The sequence below is a fragment of the Poecilia latipinna genome, unplaced genomic scaffold (assembly GCF_001443285.1).
Source record: "Poecilia latipinna isolate Pla-1442-1.1 unplaced genomic scaffold, P_latipinna-1.0 Scaffold2031, whole genome shotgun sequence".
In the NCBI taxonomy this organism is placed as follows: Eukaryota; Metazoa; Chordata; class Actinopteri; order Cyprinodontiformes; family Poeciliidae; genus Poecilia; species Poecilia latipinna.
This window is the reverse complement of record NW_015114647.1, coordinates 28157-41960: the sequence shown is the minus strand read 5'-3', so window position 1 is coordinate 41960 and position 13804 is coordinate 28157. Positions and strand designations below refer to the sequence as shown.

At 40.9% G+C, this 13804-nt stretch overlaps 1 protein-coding gene across 2 annotated transcripts in view; it reads right to left on the bottom strand.

Annotated features, from left to right (window-relative positions):
• Positions 1 to 37: 37 nt before the first annotated feature.
• LOC106935830 (transmembrane protein 198-like) overlaps positions 38 to 13804 on the bottom strand; it is a 22121-nt gene continuing 8354 nt past the window's right edge. The window contains exons 2-5 of one of the 2 annotated variants that reach the window (XM_015016522.1): positions 4339 to 4572; positions 3625 to 4200; positions 1398 to 1546; positions 38 to 1214 (exon numbers count right to left, since the gene is read on the bottom strand). In XM_015016522.1, the coding sequence (XP_014872008.1) occupies positions 1065 to 1214; positions 1398 to 1546; positions 3625 to 4200; positions 4339 to 4492 (1029 nt within the window). In that variant the 5' untranslated portion in view covers positions 4493 to 4572 and the 3' untranslated portion in view covers positions 38 to 1064. The remainder of the gene's footprint in view (positions 1215 to 1397; positions 1547 to 3624; positions 4201 to 4338; positions 4573 to 13804) is intronic. The other variant, XM_015016523.1, reaches the window with a different exon arrangement.

The following is a 13804-nucleotide window of genomic DNA, read 5'->3' as shown; positions in this document are numbered from 1 at the left end:
AAATACTGAGGCATTTTTTTTTTTTTTTTTTTTACAATTTAATAAATGGATAAAGAAATACCACCATGAAAAGATAATTTTTTCCAGTAAAATCTCTTTTCTGGCTGGTAAATATTTACCGTTTAAGGTGCCGACCAATCACCATTAATTCACCACTTTTTGCTGAGAAATGCATTTTTTTTTTTTTGCAAGTTAAATGAAAAAAAAACTGAACATATTTACATTTTGATGCTGTAAGTTAAACAAAACCAACAGCAGGTACCTTGATGTGTTTTTCACTGAACATCAGATAAAGGTAAGGGAGCTCAGAATAGTTCAGATAAATATTAGGGAAAGTGAATAAATGGGGATGTTTTTGCTGTTTATGTTATATTAAATGCAAAGGTGGAACATCTGCTGAGGAACCTGCAGTACATGTTTTACAGAAACTAAGACACTAAATCTGCTCAGACCGCAAAGACGTTTTGAAAATCAGCAGAAAAACAAAAGATTGGTGCATCTCTAAAAATGAAAAAAAAAAAAAAAAAGAAGTACATAAAATCAAACGCATTACTTCATCGACTCCTACAACCACCCAACTAGCATGTGAGACACGTAATACTAAAAACTCTTCATGGTAATGGCTAACTTCTGAAGTACAGTACACTAAATGCAGAGACACGTCTGTTTCTGAGGCTTCCAGTTGATGCCGTGTATCAAATACACAATAAGTGGAAATGGGAGACCTTTTTCTGTTAGTATCGACTGGATACTGTTTCTCCGAGAAACACAGTGGTCATAGTGGTTTAAACGCCATCAAAACAGAGTTTGATGCTTGTTATCCCTCAGTGGCATTCTGTTTGACACACAGGACTCACCGCAAAACAAACAAAAACACACACAAAAAAAAAAACAAACAAAAAAACACATCCTCGCTACCAGATCTACTTCACAGCAATTAGAGACACTAGAGCAGTTGGCATGTGCTGCTCTGCGTGAGGAAGACCCCCTGACCGAAGGAGTCTCCTGATGAAGGCACCTCCCACCAGGAAGCAGGAAGTCCTGCCGTTTTGCTCTGCGTTGGGTCAGACCCTGACGACCGGAGTCGTGGCCGTGAGGGGAACCATGGATCCGGTCTCGCAGTCCATGTCGACCATGGTCGGGTTGGTGGTGCCGAGGCTGCTAAGGGAAGTACCTGTTCCCATCTGCCGATCTCGCAGACTTTGCAGGTAGCTCTGAGAAGACGAACGGCAAACACAGAGAGAGAGAGAGAGAGAGAGAGAGATGAGTTATGGAGGAGAAGTAAGGCAGAAAACATTACCCACTCATTAAGACGTTTGCTCGTATTTAAACAAATAAGAAAAGAAAAGAAAAAAAAAGAAGTCACTACAGCACACGCCTTGTTGGGAGACACTGACCGGTGCCAGTAGATCCCCAGCGTAACGTTTCACTGGGGTGGCTTTACGGCGGTATGTGCCTTCCTGCCCACCTGCCTGCTGTCGCTTCTTGGTGTCCTTCTCTCGAATCCGCATCAGCTGAACCCGCTTCTGTCTCCGGCTGATGACAACTGCAAGAGGAAGGGCAATTTGAAACCGGCCTTTGGAAACCGATCGTGTCTGTGAAACGCTGACCGAAACATCAGTCACGAATGCTTTCAGCAAACCATCTAGGTTTAAGCAAACACGCAGCATTTTAAAGGAACAATTCAGATTTCTGACGAGTTTTTTTTTTTTTTTTTTTGCTCTGGCCTGAAATTAGCTTATTCTTTAGAGGTCCTTCAGTATCTTGTTAAGACAATAACTCTTGTTCTTTACTTGGACATTAAATAAGTTTTAATCTCAGGGTTTCTAGTGCAAAGAGAGCTCGAGAGTTTAGCAGAAAGGAGTTTTGTGTCATCAAAATATTTCTGTTTGAGGTTTTTAGCAACATCTAAAAAGTGTCAACTGAAAAAATTTCTGCAATTTGTCAAGTGTGAAAAATGTAACTTTAAAATGTTTCATGAAAGAATATAACAGATTTTCTTTTTTTTTGTTTGTTTGTTTTATTGGAAATCTATCTAGTAACAATGAAGACAAACTCAAGTGTTCAACGGCACCAAAAACAACATGATCTGGAAATCCTTCTCTTCGTTAAAACTTGACTTTCACCCTCTGTGATGCTTTACTGCGCACTTCTCCAGCTGCAACGTTTTCAAAATCATCTCATTTTCGGCCTGATCCGTCTCGACCTCTGACCAGCCGACCACAAACCAGTCAGTGAACTCACTGCGCTGAGTGTTACCAGTCTGTATTAAGACCAACCCTCTTCTGTGCAGACGCTGTAACAGTGTGAAGAAGACTAATAAGCTATTTCCAGGATCTGTGAGTTGCTTAAGTGAAGTTAGAGGAAGCGCAGAGAAAAAAGAAGCAGTTAAAAAGAAAACCGTTGTCAATAATATCTCCACATTTCTGTGTGGTTCGGTTCGAGAGAGAGCAAGATAACAGATAACACGAAGGCTTCCTGTAAGATAACAAAAACAGCTCCGTTTTATGCTTGTAAGCTTTCAATCTTTGTCTTCAGTGGAAAACGCTGAATTTTGAAACCTTTTTAACAACCCAGAGTTAAGACTTGGATCTGCATGCTCTGGGGAATACGGATGGAGACATAATACAAGACACTGACCATGTGCGTAATTATTTTGTTGATGTTTTCGAGAAATAAAAACTTTTGTTTATAGATCCCGCCTGTTTCAGACAAAAATAATGAATGAACGACCTGGTCGTGGCAGGAAGGCTGGAGAAAATATTTAGAAGATTGTTCTAAAATTTTATTATGTTACACTTACTAAAGAGAGCAAGGAATTCCCTAAGATTAGTTTTTTTGAATCAGAAATTCAGTTCAGAGAGCGAGTGGTCTTTATGCGTTTTGCCATTTGCCTCGTTTCCATCTTGGTGAAGAGAGAGCTTTGCCTTTCGCCTCAGCTCTCGGTTTACTGGACTCAGCTGTCTACAAATTAAATGTTTCTTGTTCAATCAGAAGATGAACACTTAAAGTGTAACTAACCCCAAATCAACTATTTTTGTTGATAAAATCTACTTAAATAGGTTATTTTGAGTCCTATCTTTCGTTTCTTTGCAAATGTTGACATTTTCATGTTCATTTTTTCAGTTCTGCGACATTTGACCTAAAACCGTCTCGCTGGTTGTAGCGGTGCAGCTCGGTACGACTTTGTATAAAACCATCTAACTCAGACGCACGGCCCCGCTCTGTGGACAGTGAGTAGTTCGAATGATGAGCGTTGCCATGGCGATCAGTGCCTCAGCTTTGCAAAGGTGTGATTTATGTGCAACATGGACATGGAGTGGAATGGCTCTCCTCTGCTCTGACTTATTGGTGAAGGTAGGAATGGACGACTGTCAGACTGACTGCAGTGGTGAGGAAGCGAAGGCGTTGTCGCCATAAAATCTCTAACAACCCAGAAAAACAACCGCTAAATTTATCACCAGTTGATTTAAAAAAATAAATAAAATACTAGTAGAGTCTGAAAAATCGGTAAATATAGCGACAAAGCGGATAGGGTTAACACATAAACGTACCATGTCAAGTTAAAACAGAAGAGCTGTGATAATGTTACATTTCCTAAGCCAAACCGTATGTTTTCCTTACCCTCGGTGTGTGAGAAGCTGTCACCCATCATCTTCCACTGGATCAGTACTCCTATGAGGCTGAGGGCGGGCCAGATGCCCAGAATAACCCAGCTGTACCAGCACAGCGCCGGCCCGGGCGTGAGGCGCAAGCAGTCATACACGTGATTGGCGAGAGCCAGCATCTCCACAAAGTAATCAGCGCACACGGTCATGATGGCGGCTCCGAACACGGCCGTGGAGAGCATGGTGAAGGCCTTCTGCCACTGCAGCGTCAACACGGCGAACAGCATGCCGGTGCCCAGCAGCGTGCCCAGAGGCACCCAGAGCGTGGTGGGCGTGTAGAACTGGTGAGTGACCAGCAGGCCGGCCAGAGCCAGCAGGAGTCCCAGCAGCAGGCCGGTCATGAAGAGGCCGACGCTTCGCACCAGCATGGTGACCAGGCCGCACAGCAGGCCGATCCCGAGGCCGATGCCTGCGCTGGCCTCCACGCTCAGCTGAGTGTCCAGAATGTGCTCCTTGTGGCACAGCAGGAAGATGATGACCGAGCCGAACATGAGACCGGACAGGAACATGACGGCCTTGAAACAGCGGTAACCTAAAGCAGGAAACACACACACAAAAAAAAAAAAAGACAGGAAATGAACAGAGCAACTAACAGTAATCCAAAGATATAACTTTAAATACGCCATGAACTATGGGGAAACAAAAAAAACAAAAACAAAGCGGTCCTCACCAAAGAAACAGTAGATGATGCCAAAAAGGCAACACATGGAGCAGATGGTGGTAGGGATGATGTCATATTTTCGCTCAATTTCCAAACTGCAGGAGTTGACCTCGGCCACACCTGCCCCCCCGCCCTCAGGGCTCAGCCCAGTGGGATCAGCCATTTTGGTTGGACGATGGACTTCAGGATTAATGCCGACCTGCAGCTGCTGTTATCTAAGGTCCATCTGTACAGGAGTGGTGACTGTAGGAGAAAAGAAAAAATATTAGGGCAAACCTAAAATCACCTCGCAAAGTATCACATTAACTGAAGTGGAGGGGAAAAGATTTCAAGCACTGTGTGCATTAGCATTCCTCCCTCTTAGACACTACATTTCTTCAGGGAACCAGCTTCTGCTGCAGTTACAGCCGAAGGTGTTTTGGGGAAAATTGTCAACCAGTTTTATGAATCCAAAAGCTGAGATATTTGCCTACTCTTTGTTAGAAAATGTTCAACATTTAGCTTGAATGACACTTTTAGCTCGTCATAATTGTGTCTGTATCGAGGTTGCTAAGGTGAATCCCTGTAAAGTTTTGTGTTTCTTTCTTTTTTTTCCAAGAACGATCCTGCATTTACCACCATTCATCTTTCCATTAACTCCAATGAGGTTTGGTCTTTAAGACAAACATCCCCACAGCATGATTCTACCACTACCATGTCTCGCTGTGGGGATACCGTCTTCAGGGGTAAGTACTGTGTTTTTACATAAAGGAAAGAAAACTAAATTTAGTTTTCACCTGAGTTTGCAGCACGTATCTGTCTGCTGGTCTATATCACGTAGTCCCATTGAAAAGCGCTGAAGTTTACGCTGGTAAAGTAACGCATTCAGCATTCACAAGCTGCTTATTAGGCAAAGGAAGGGTCGTTTTCCAAACTGGTCTGTAGGCACAGCTGCCATCATAACCACCAACGTCCATCTGCTGACTCTGCAGTTTCCTGTGAAGCGCTCGAGTCGTGAACTAAGAGTTCTCAGATTGATTGAATGAAGTGGCAAATGAGCTGTAACATTGGCTTTTCAGTGAAAAATGTCTCCACCCCGTTTCCAGCTCTGTCATTTTTTTATTCATATTTAAAAAAATAAAAATCAACTGTGTCGTCAATTTAAAACACATCGCCCCTCGTTGGGTTAAAACTTGAACGCCCACAGGCACAATATTCATATTTCTCTTCCACTTTAAAACATTTTCTAGAACTTTTCCTTTTCTTCTGAGGATTTCTGTTTCAGAAGCCGTCCACCCTCTATTTGTCTTAAAAAATTATATGACATTTAAGCCGTCAGGTCTTCGGGGAGCCGCAGAGGGCTGAAGGCGTATGGGTGGACTGCTCCTTCTCTGCGAGGCTGCTGGCAGGCCTGCTGTATGAGCTCACCGCAGCTGAGATCAGATTACAACTTGTCTACCTCAGACAAACACTCAGGAACAAGCAGTTCTGTCTTTTGAGCGAAATAACGCACTGCTTCCTTCTTTATTGTCATACCTACTACCATTTTCTTCCTTACCTCAACGTTTTTAAGAAGGAGGAATATGTTTTTTTTTTTGTTTTTTTTTTATCCTTAAAGCAAAAATGAGTCACAATTGTTTTGACATGTTTGCAGACATGAGGCCGTGTAATTTGCATGTCCTGCCCAGGAATGAGTTTAGCAGGAAAAAATGAGAGCAGCGGAAAGTTTTCCTCTCTTCTTCAGTCACAGTTTTTCTACACCTATCCTCTTGAGATATTTATGTTTTACAGCAATTAAAAAAAAAGAAAAAAGGAACAGATTATATGAAACAGAACAGAAAATATAACGATCCAAAACAGAAAATATAACGTATTTAAAATGGCACGCATTGTTGTCCAAACAGTTTTAATATGAGACAAACAAAGCGACGCAAATTAAAGAGCTTTATCAGTGAGGAAACAAATAGTTTTCTGACAGGATGAGGGTTTGGACTGTTGCCTTAAAGCAAGAAGAGAGTCTTTGTGACAACTGCAGGGTGTGTGTCATGTACATTTCAGGAAATTCAAAATAAACTCCAAATTTATAACAGATGTGAATTCATGGTTGCAAGTAGAGACTCTGCAACCCCGAATCTGATTAGAGTTCGAAACAACAACTTTTTGTTTCCTTCTTGTTTGGGCGGTGCTGAGATCTAACGCTTCGTGTTTAAGAGGAGAAATACGTTCCTGCAAGTTTAAACTTGCACACGGTTTGTGTAAAAGTGAAATGTAACTGAAATTAAATGAAAAGTTGACTGCCGTGAAATATATTCCTTTTGTGGGTGGATTTTAATTTAGTCCAACTTAACGTGACATCTGGTATGGAGAACCTGATTGGTTTAGATTTGAATAAACCTCGGCCCACCTGTCTTCCGATGATGAATAGAAACTCACCTGTGAATCACGCAAGTCTTAAAACCTTAGATTTGTTTTTTTTTGGTAATCAAACATAGCTAAATCTATACAACGTACAAACGTATTGAGCCTCAATCCTATTTAATACTAAATGTTTTTACAGATTCAAACACATTAGATACTAACAAATTCCCACAAACCTGTTGCATTTCAAGAGCTAATTAGAGATTCTCCAGTTTTCATCTTGATGGGCCCTGACCAATCAGAACTCACAATTCTACACTTTTTCCCCCCCATCAGTGAATGCACCATGCTAAAAGTCACCATGTTGTGCAGATGCAAATAGTTGTCAGACTCGTGGAAACTGACAGCTTGGACTCGATCCCTCAAGACTATTCTGACTTTTAAGATAGATGATCCCTTTAAAGTTTACCTTTGCTTCTCGCACAACCCCACTCACTACACTTCTCATTTTAAACATTAGATGCCGCTGTAGATAGAATATGACATTTATGAATAACGGACAGAAGAAGAACCAGCTGAACCGCTTTTAGCAGTTCAGCTGGTTACATGGTTACATGGGTCTAAATGTTAGGAAACAAAGAAGATCTTGAGGAATATCACATCTTGTAGTGTCAAGATGTGAAGTTGGGTCTCATTTTTCATACACTCCTTTTCACGAATAGAGTGCGTTTACTGGAAACAATGCTGTGGAACACAGTGTTCTGATGTGCCACCACCAGATATGTTATTTTTATGTGATGCCAATATCTAGTTGTTGACATTTTTTTAAATCAAGAATGAGAAATTAAAATACACTGTTCTATGTGGTCCTCCAAGTGGCCTGATAATTCTTAGCCAATTTAGTCACACAGTAGATGAAAATATAAGTTTTAATTTTTGTTTCAAGCATCCAGCATCCAGAGGTGAGTAAAGCACCTTCATAGCTTAGCATGATATTGTAGTGAGGTTTTTATTGGGTCACATTTGAACCACAGCTACATTGATTCAGTAGCAATGACACACATAGGTGGTTTTTGGGGTGATCTATTTTTGTGTGTTAGATGCTTCAAAAGTTTTATTGTCCTATTGCATCATGTCTTCAAACACAGTTGAAATACTGATACAAAATAGTGTGGCTGGAGTATGACACACACCTCCCTTTAAACTCCCTTTAAACCAGCTTGTGAAAACATCTAATTTGCTCTCAGATTCTATATTGCTGCTTTTATTGCATGCAGAAAGTTACAAAAATTTGGATGTGAATGACAGGTTGAAACAAAAATACCAACACCTCCTTCCCAATAGCCAAAAACAACAGGCATAAACCAGGTGAGTCACAGGGGGTGAACATGTTTTAGCGTACACTGCTAACAGTAATTAGCTCAACAATAACAAAAAAAAAAACTGTTTTTTTTTCACTGACAACAGCTTGACTTCTCAGGCAAAACACAGATTTAAACTGTAATCCGTTGTTGCTTTTTACGTTGCATGTTACAGATATAAAAGGTAATAAACTTTGCTTCTTCCATCAGTAAGTTGTCCACAGACTGCAATTAAATATGATTTTTTTTTTTTTTTTTACATCGCTGGATAGACTGTCAAGCTAAATGTTGTCCACTTTCGATCAGCTGCTGAGCCTAGCACAAAATAAAGATTACAAGAAAGTTGTTGGATGATGCACAACGGGCTTTTTGTCCTTTCCCTGTTTGGAGTATAAAACGTGTTTTCAGTGAAAACATACAAATTATAACCAAAGTGATGTTATGATGTTCTGCTACGGATCTTGGAGAAGACCAGCTAACTTACACTGAATATTCTCTCGCGGCTCAGGCTCGATTATTCATCATCAGGGGGTTTTGTGATTTTTGCGGGGCCTCACAAAAGTTTAGTTAGATAGTCCTGCTTCTTCTTTGGACCCCCCACTGCTGCCATTCACCAGTTCATTGAATCTGTATAGTCGGCATCTATATAAAAAGCAAACAACTCGGGTTGTAGCAGTATCCCTGCTTCTCCCCGGCATCTTTATGCGCTCTCCTTTTCGAGTCTGCATGGTTTCCTCTCAGTGCCACTAGAGGTCACAGCATGGGCCTCAGAGTCTTTGTTTTGCCCCATAATGGCTCTATTCTCCCCCAGCAGCATTGACTTCCAAGCCTGCCTTGACATAAGACACCACTGTGATGAAGGGAGGTAACTTGAGACAGCGACATGGGAGTGTACTACTTCACACTGCTAATGCTGACTAAAACAGTACTTTAATGTGAAACAAACTCTCAGAGGTGCAGATAAACAGGGCCTCAAGTTTGTTAATGCACATTTTAACCTGTTAGCACGGAGCCACATCGAACTCTGGGCTGTTTGGACTTTTTCCGAGTCAGGATTACCAACTTTAGGGAATCTATGAGACTTGTTTAGACTTGAAACTCAGAAATGACTACTTGTGAGTACAAATTGTTTTGCAGCTATACTCTATAGCCCAGGACATTTGCTGTCAGCGTTTTTCATTTAGATTTCCAACGGAGCAAACCGGTTCCACAACCAAAAACCTGGTTCTTGTATTACTGCTTGAGCTTCATCTTTCAAACCTGTTAGTATGATGTTTAATCTTCTTAATTAAAGTCAAAAAAGTCAGAATAAAAAGTCATGAATGCATAAGAATGACAAAAGATCATATTCTCTGTTAGCTTCCTACTGATTGGCACTTAGAGACATCTAATAAAGTTGGTATACCAGATGTAGCTACTAGGACAGCTATTTCAGCCTAAGCTATCTAATGCTGTGTGCAATGTTGCTTATACACACTGTCAGGCCTTTAATATCTTCTAATGCTATTATTAGAGCTTACATACAGATAAGAGAACAGAAATGCAGGACAGAAGTTGTGCAAAACAAACAAAATACTGATTGTTTGAAAGAGCGTTTATGAACTGAGATGAAGAGTTTATATGTATGAAGAAATACATACAGTCTTACTGCAGTGTGATCAGAAAATTACATCAGAACCTGCATATCAAAACTGTCTGGAAAAATAACTGGATCTTAGTTTGGTTTCAACAAAATCATTTCAGAACTGACTAGACACACAACGTTTTTCTTTTCTTTTTTTCCCCCCCCATTTATTATAAATGTTTTACGGTAAGGATTTTAACTACGAGCAAAATCAATTTTTCACTGCAATCAGAAATAACAATAAAAAGTCACTTGCCGCTATTTTCCAGTCCTTAAAGTGAAATCGGACTCGGGCAAAAGAAACATATCAGAAGACTAGATCAAAACAACATTTTCTGCCTTTAATGTCAAATGACTGGCTTGAGCACTTACATGTTAAATGTCAGTAAATATTAAACGCTTACAAATAATTAAGTAGCCACTCCCTTTTTTTTTTTTTTTTTTACTGTGTGGAAAAATCAAAGCAGGCTGCAGAGAGGGTGGCTGTAAGAAGATACTTTTTGCTGGCCTTAGATACCCTCTGTGAGCGGAGCAGGTTACAGCGCTCAGCTGCCGGGGAAGACGCAAAGCTGACTTCAAGTTCTCCACGTTGCTAATTTGGGTGTGTTTGATCAGGGCACAGTCTTGTGTGGTCACAGCCGGTGGTGGTGGTGGTGGTGGGGGGGGGATTCTGCAATTCCTCCACTTAAATGACAGCCAAGACCAGCTGAGAGGCCGGAAAACCTGCCGTGTTACGGATCGCTGTCTTGCATGCTGGCTTTAAAGATCCACCCAGGATCTCACACACACACACACACACACACACACACACACACACACACACACACACTAGTGGCTGTAAATCAAGGCACCTTAGGAGTCGAACACAGCAACCAGCTGAGGGACCAGCCAGGTCTTGACAACCGTAACTACGGGTGCGAAAGCCAAAAGGTCTCGGCGGGACCACAAAGTGATGCAACAGTGTGTTGTCAACATCACAGCTCCTCATCACACAATAGCATTTGCTCTAAGCCATTCTGAGCGAGACATCAAATACCGAGCTTCCTGTCTCTCCACGGCAGGAAGTGCAGGACCAAAAGAGGAAGTGGAACATCATGTTTCAGCAGGAACTTAATCCTGTGTTTGTGACAAGGAGCAGAAACAGAAGAGAGTGAGTTTGGTCATCATGCACGGAAAGCAAAACTCACAACGGAGAACCAGGTGAAAGTACAGCCGGTTAAATAAACACTTTGATCCGAGACTCGAGGAGAAAAACGAGCAGCGTAACGACACGATAAAAAATAAGCTCTTAATCTGCCCCCGCAGGCTGATCTATAAGCGAAACCATTGTGTTGCAAGTGTGTAATGTGCATGGCTGCAACCGAGATGGGATTTTGCACGCGACAGTTACTATGATTTACGTCTGTTGAAACAGCTTGACTAAACAAATACAGTCAGCTGATTTTTTTTTATTTTTTACCTTTACCAGTCATTTCAAATACGCTTTCGCTGAACTCAAACTCTGTTTTCGAGCCCGTTGCAGTTAATTAACACTTAAACGTGTCAAGAAATAATTCATGTCCAATAATAAACTTATGAAAACAGCTCATTTATTGGCTCCTGAAGAACTAAACACTCCTGAACATAGCACAACACCGAAACTAGAGAAGCACAGAGAATGTTGGCTTAAAATCCAACATTCTGCTTTTAAACCCCTTGAGTTAAATATACTGAAAAACCGTAAGCTCATTCTGGGGAAATTTTACGTACCCATATCTGACGCCCGATGAAACGTGTCGGATGCGTCTCCAGCTCTGAGGGATGTTCCACGCTTTTTCCACTCTACAAAACTAGCAGCCGGTTGGACACATTTTTGCTTAACGGGGACAAACATCTTTGACAACCTGCGAAGCCCCTGCTGCGTAAACTAAATGGTATAAAGAAATCCTGACATTTAATATTGCAACAATGATACTTATTGTGACTTCCCACATGCTCCTCACTTGAGTCTCCCAACACAAAGGTAAATAAATGAAACACTGTCTGGCCCAGTTTTACTTACATTTTCCTATCAGTCACTCAACTTGTTGGGTTTATTTTTGAAGTTAAAAGAGCCAGAGACAAATGAAACATGAGTGGAAAACCCCTTAAACACCATGCCTCTGCTGCTGTGGTTTCTAGTACAAAAACACGACGGCTGGCAGGCAAGAAGGAGGCTATATGGAAATCTCTGCACATCCAGTCCAGAAACCATGTATGCATCTTCTAAAAAAATTGTACCTGGAAGTTGCAGACATGTCAGAAAAATATCATTATGCAAAATATTCATATCAGCGTGGATTTAGGATTTCTTAAAATTATAACATTTCCACATACCGTCATGTGAAGAGAAAAATGTTACTTTTCTGGATTTCCAAACATCTGTTAAGTGCGCTCTCTAATTAGTTGCCTTCACTCTGGATTAAAAACTAAGCTTCAGTTTCTTCACTCTTGTTAAATCTGCAGAGGGACAAAAAGCATGTTGCTGCATGATGCATGCTTCATATGTCATACGCGGCATATGCTCATCAACGTGGTGACTTCCATCTGCAGATTGAGTTGCACCAAGTCAGAGCTGTAATTCAAATGTTATGGGTGGAGTGCGCAGCGTGTGGGGTAAGGAGGGGCCGTTCCATAACTCTCTATTAAGGTCTGTGGTGCAGAGGAGCATTCAGTAGGCGACGTCCATATGTTAGTGAGAGCCTGACGGAGGGGTACGATAGCGTGAGCTGCTGCTGAACAAGTTGGACGGCAAACCCTGAAAGTAACCACAAATTATGCAGAAATGCCCCAGGCTGAGATGCTAGAACGTACATCACCACCTGGCAGTAAAACGATGACGGAGAAATTTTATTATTCAGATATTATCCAGTACTTTAGAAAAGTCTTGAGTCAACTCTCTATGCGTTCCTCCCAACAAGCCACCTTACGTGTCAACTTTTAAAGTGGAAAATATGACTTTCAGCCAGATAATCGTTATCTGATTGAGATCGTAGTTTTTCCTCAGCACACAAGCGACATGTCTTCACGATCTCGTGTGAAATTATACTGATGCTCTAACAAAAAATTACAACTTTCCAGCACATGATTAAAGTCTGACTGATAAGATGCAGAAGAAAATAACCAGCATGGTCCTGGCTGTCATGTCAGTTCTAGCCCCCCTCCCCTACTTGTCACTGCCGACCAGCTGGCTGAACTACATTCCCCACTCTTGCAAAAAGACAAATCAGACAGATTGGGAAAAATTCCCGTCCATGGCGTGAGCTCCACCTTGTAAAGGCAACAACAACTGGCAAGCTACAAGCAGCATGTTTATGAAGCAGTCGGCAGGTTACAGACACTCTGACTAATTACGAAAGTAAAGAGCATGACAGCAAAAAGGTTGAATGTTCTGAGAAATAAGCACTTGAAACTACCACTAAATTTAATGGCTGTTTGTTCTACGCATGAAACTCAATGCAATAAATACACTGAGTAGATATAGTTACTAAAGTTATAAGAATCAATACACTGTTTTAGAGGCAGTGGAAAGTAAAGTTGAACAATATATTGAACAATAATTGCTGTTTTTATGTGGGTAATAATATCTCAAATCCAAATGAATATTTGATGTTTTAGAGCATTTCCTGTGCCATTGCTTTTTCAAAGATATATTTTGCCAGTCGTACTGAGTTTCAATATCTTAAATGGCCTTAACTGATATAGATGTTCGTGACACACGTGGTAAAGCTCGGGAAGAGTTGTGAGGACATGTTCACACTGACAATCGTAAATATGGGGTCACACTATACTCTAACTCTAACCCTAAGGGTAATATTCAAGAACAAGAATAAGATCCTAATTTCTTGTTTTCCTAAACAAGAAATTGCAAAAGGATTCTTGCATTTCTGTTTAAATAAAAGCAATCAGACTGTATCGTGCATTTTTGTACTCAATTTATGTGTAAATACTAAATAACTGTTGCTAAAGTATAGAGAAATTAAAGGTACCGTAAACATTGTGGCTATAGCATGTGTGTATTCTTTGCTGAAATTTTGCTGAACTTATCTAGATTTATGGGTTTTTTTTACTTTCTTCCATGTAGATGGGGTTATTGTGCAAGAGCCCAACAGGTCAGTGTTTTACATACAAAGAT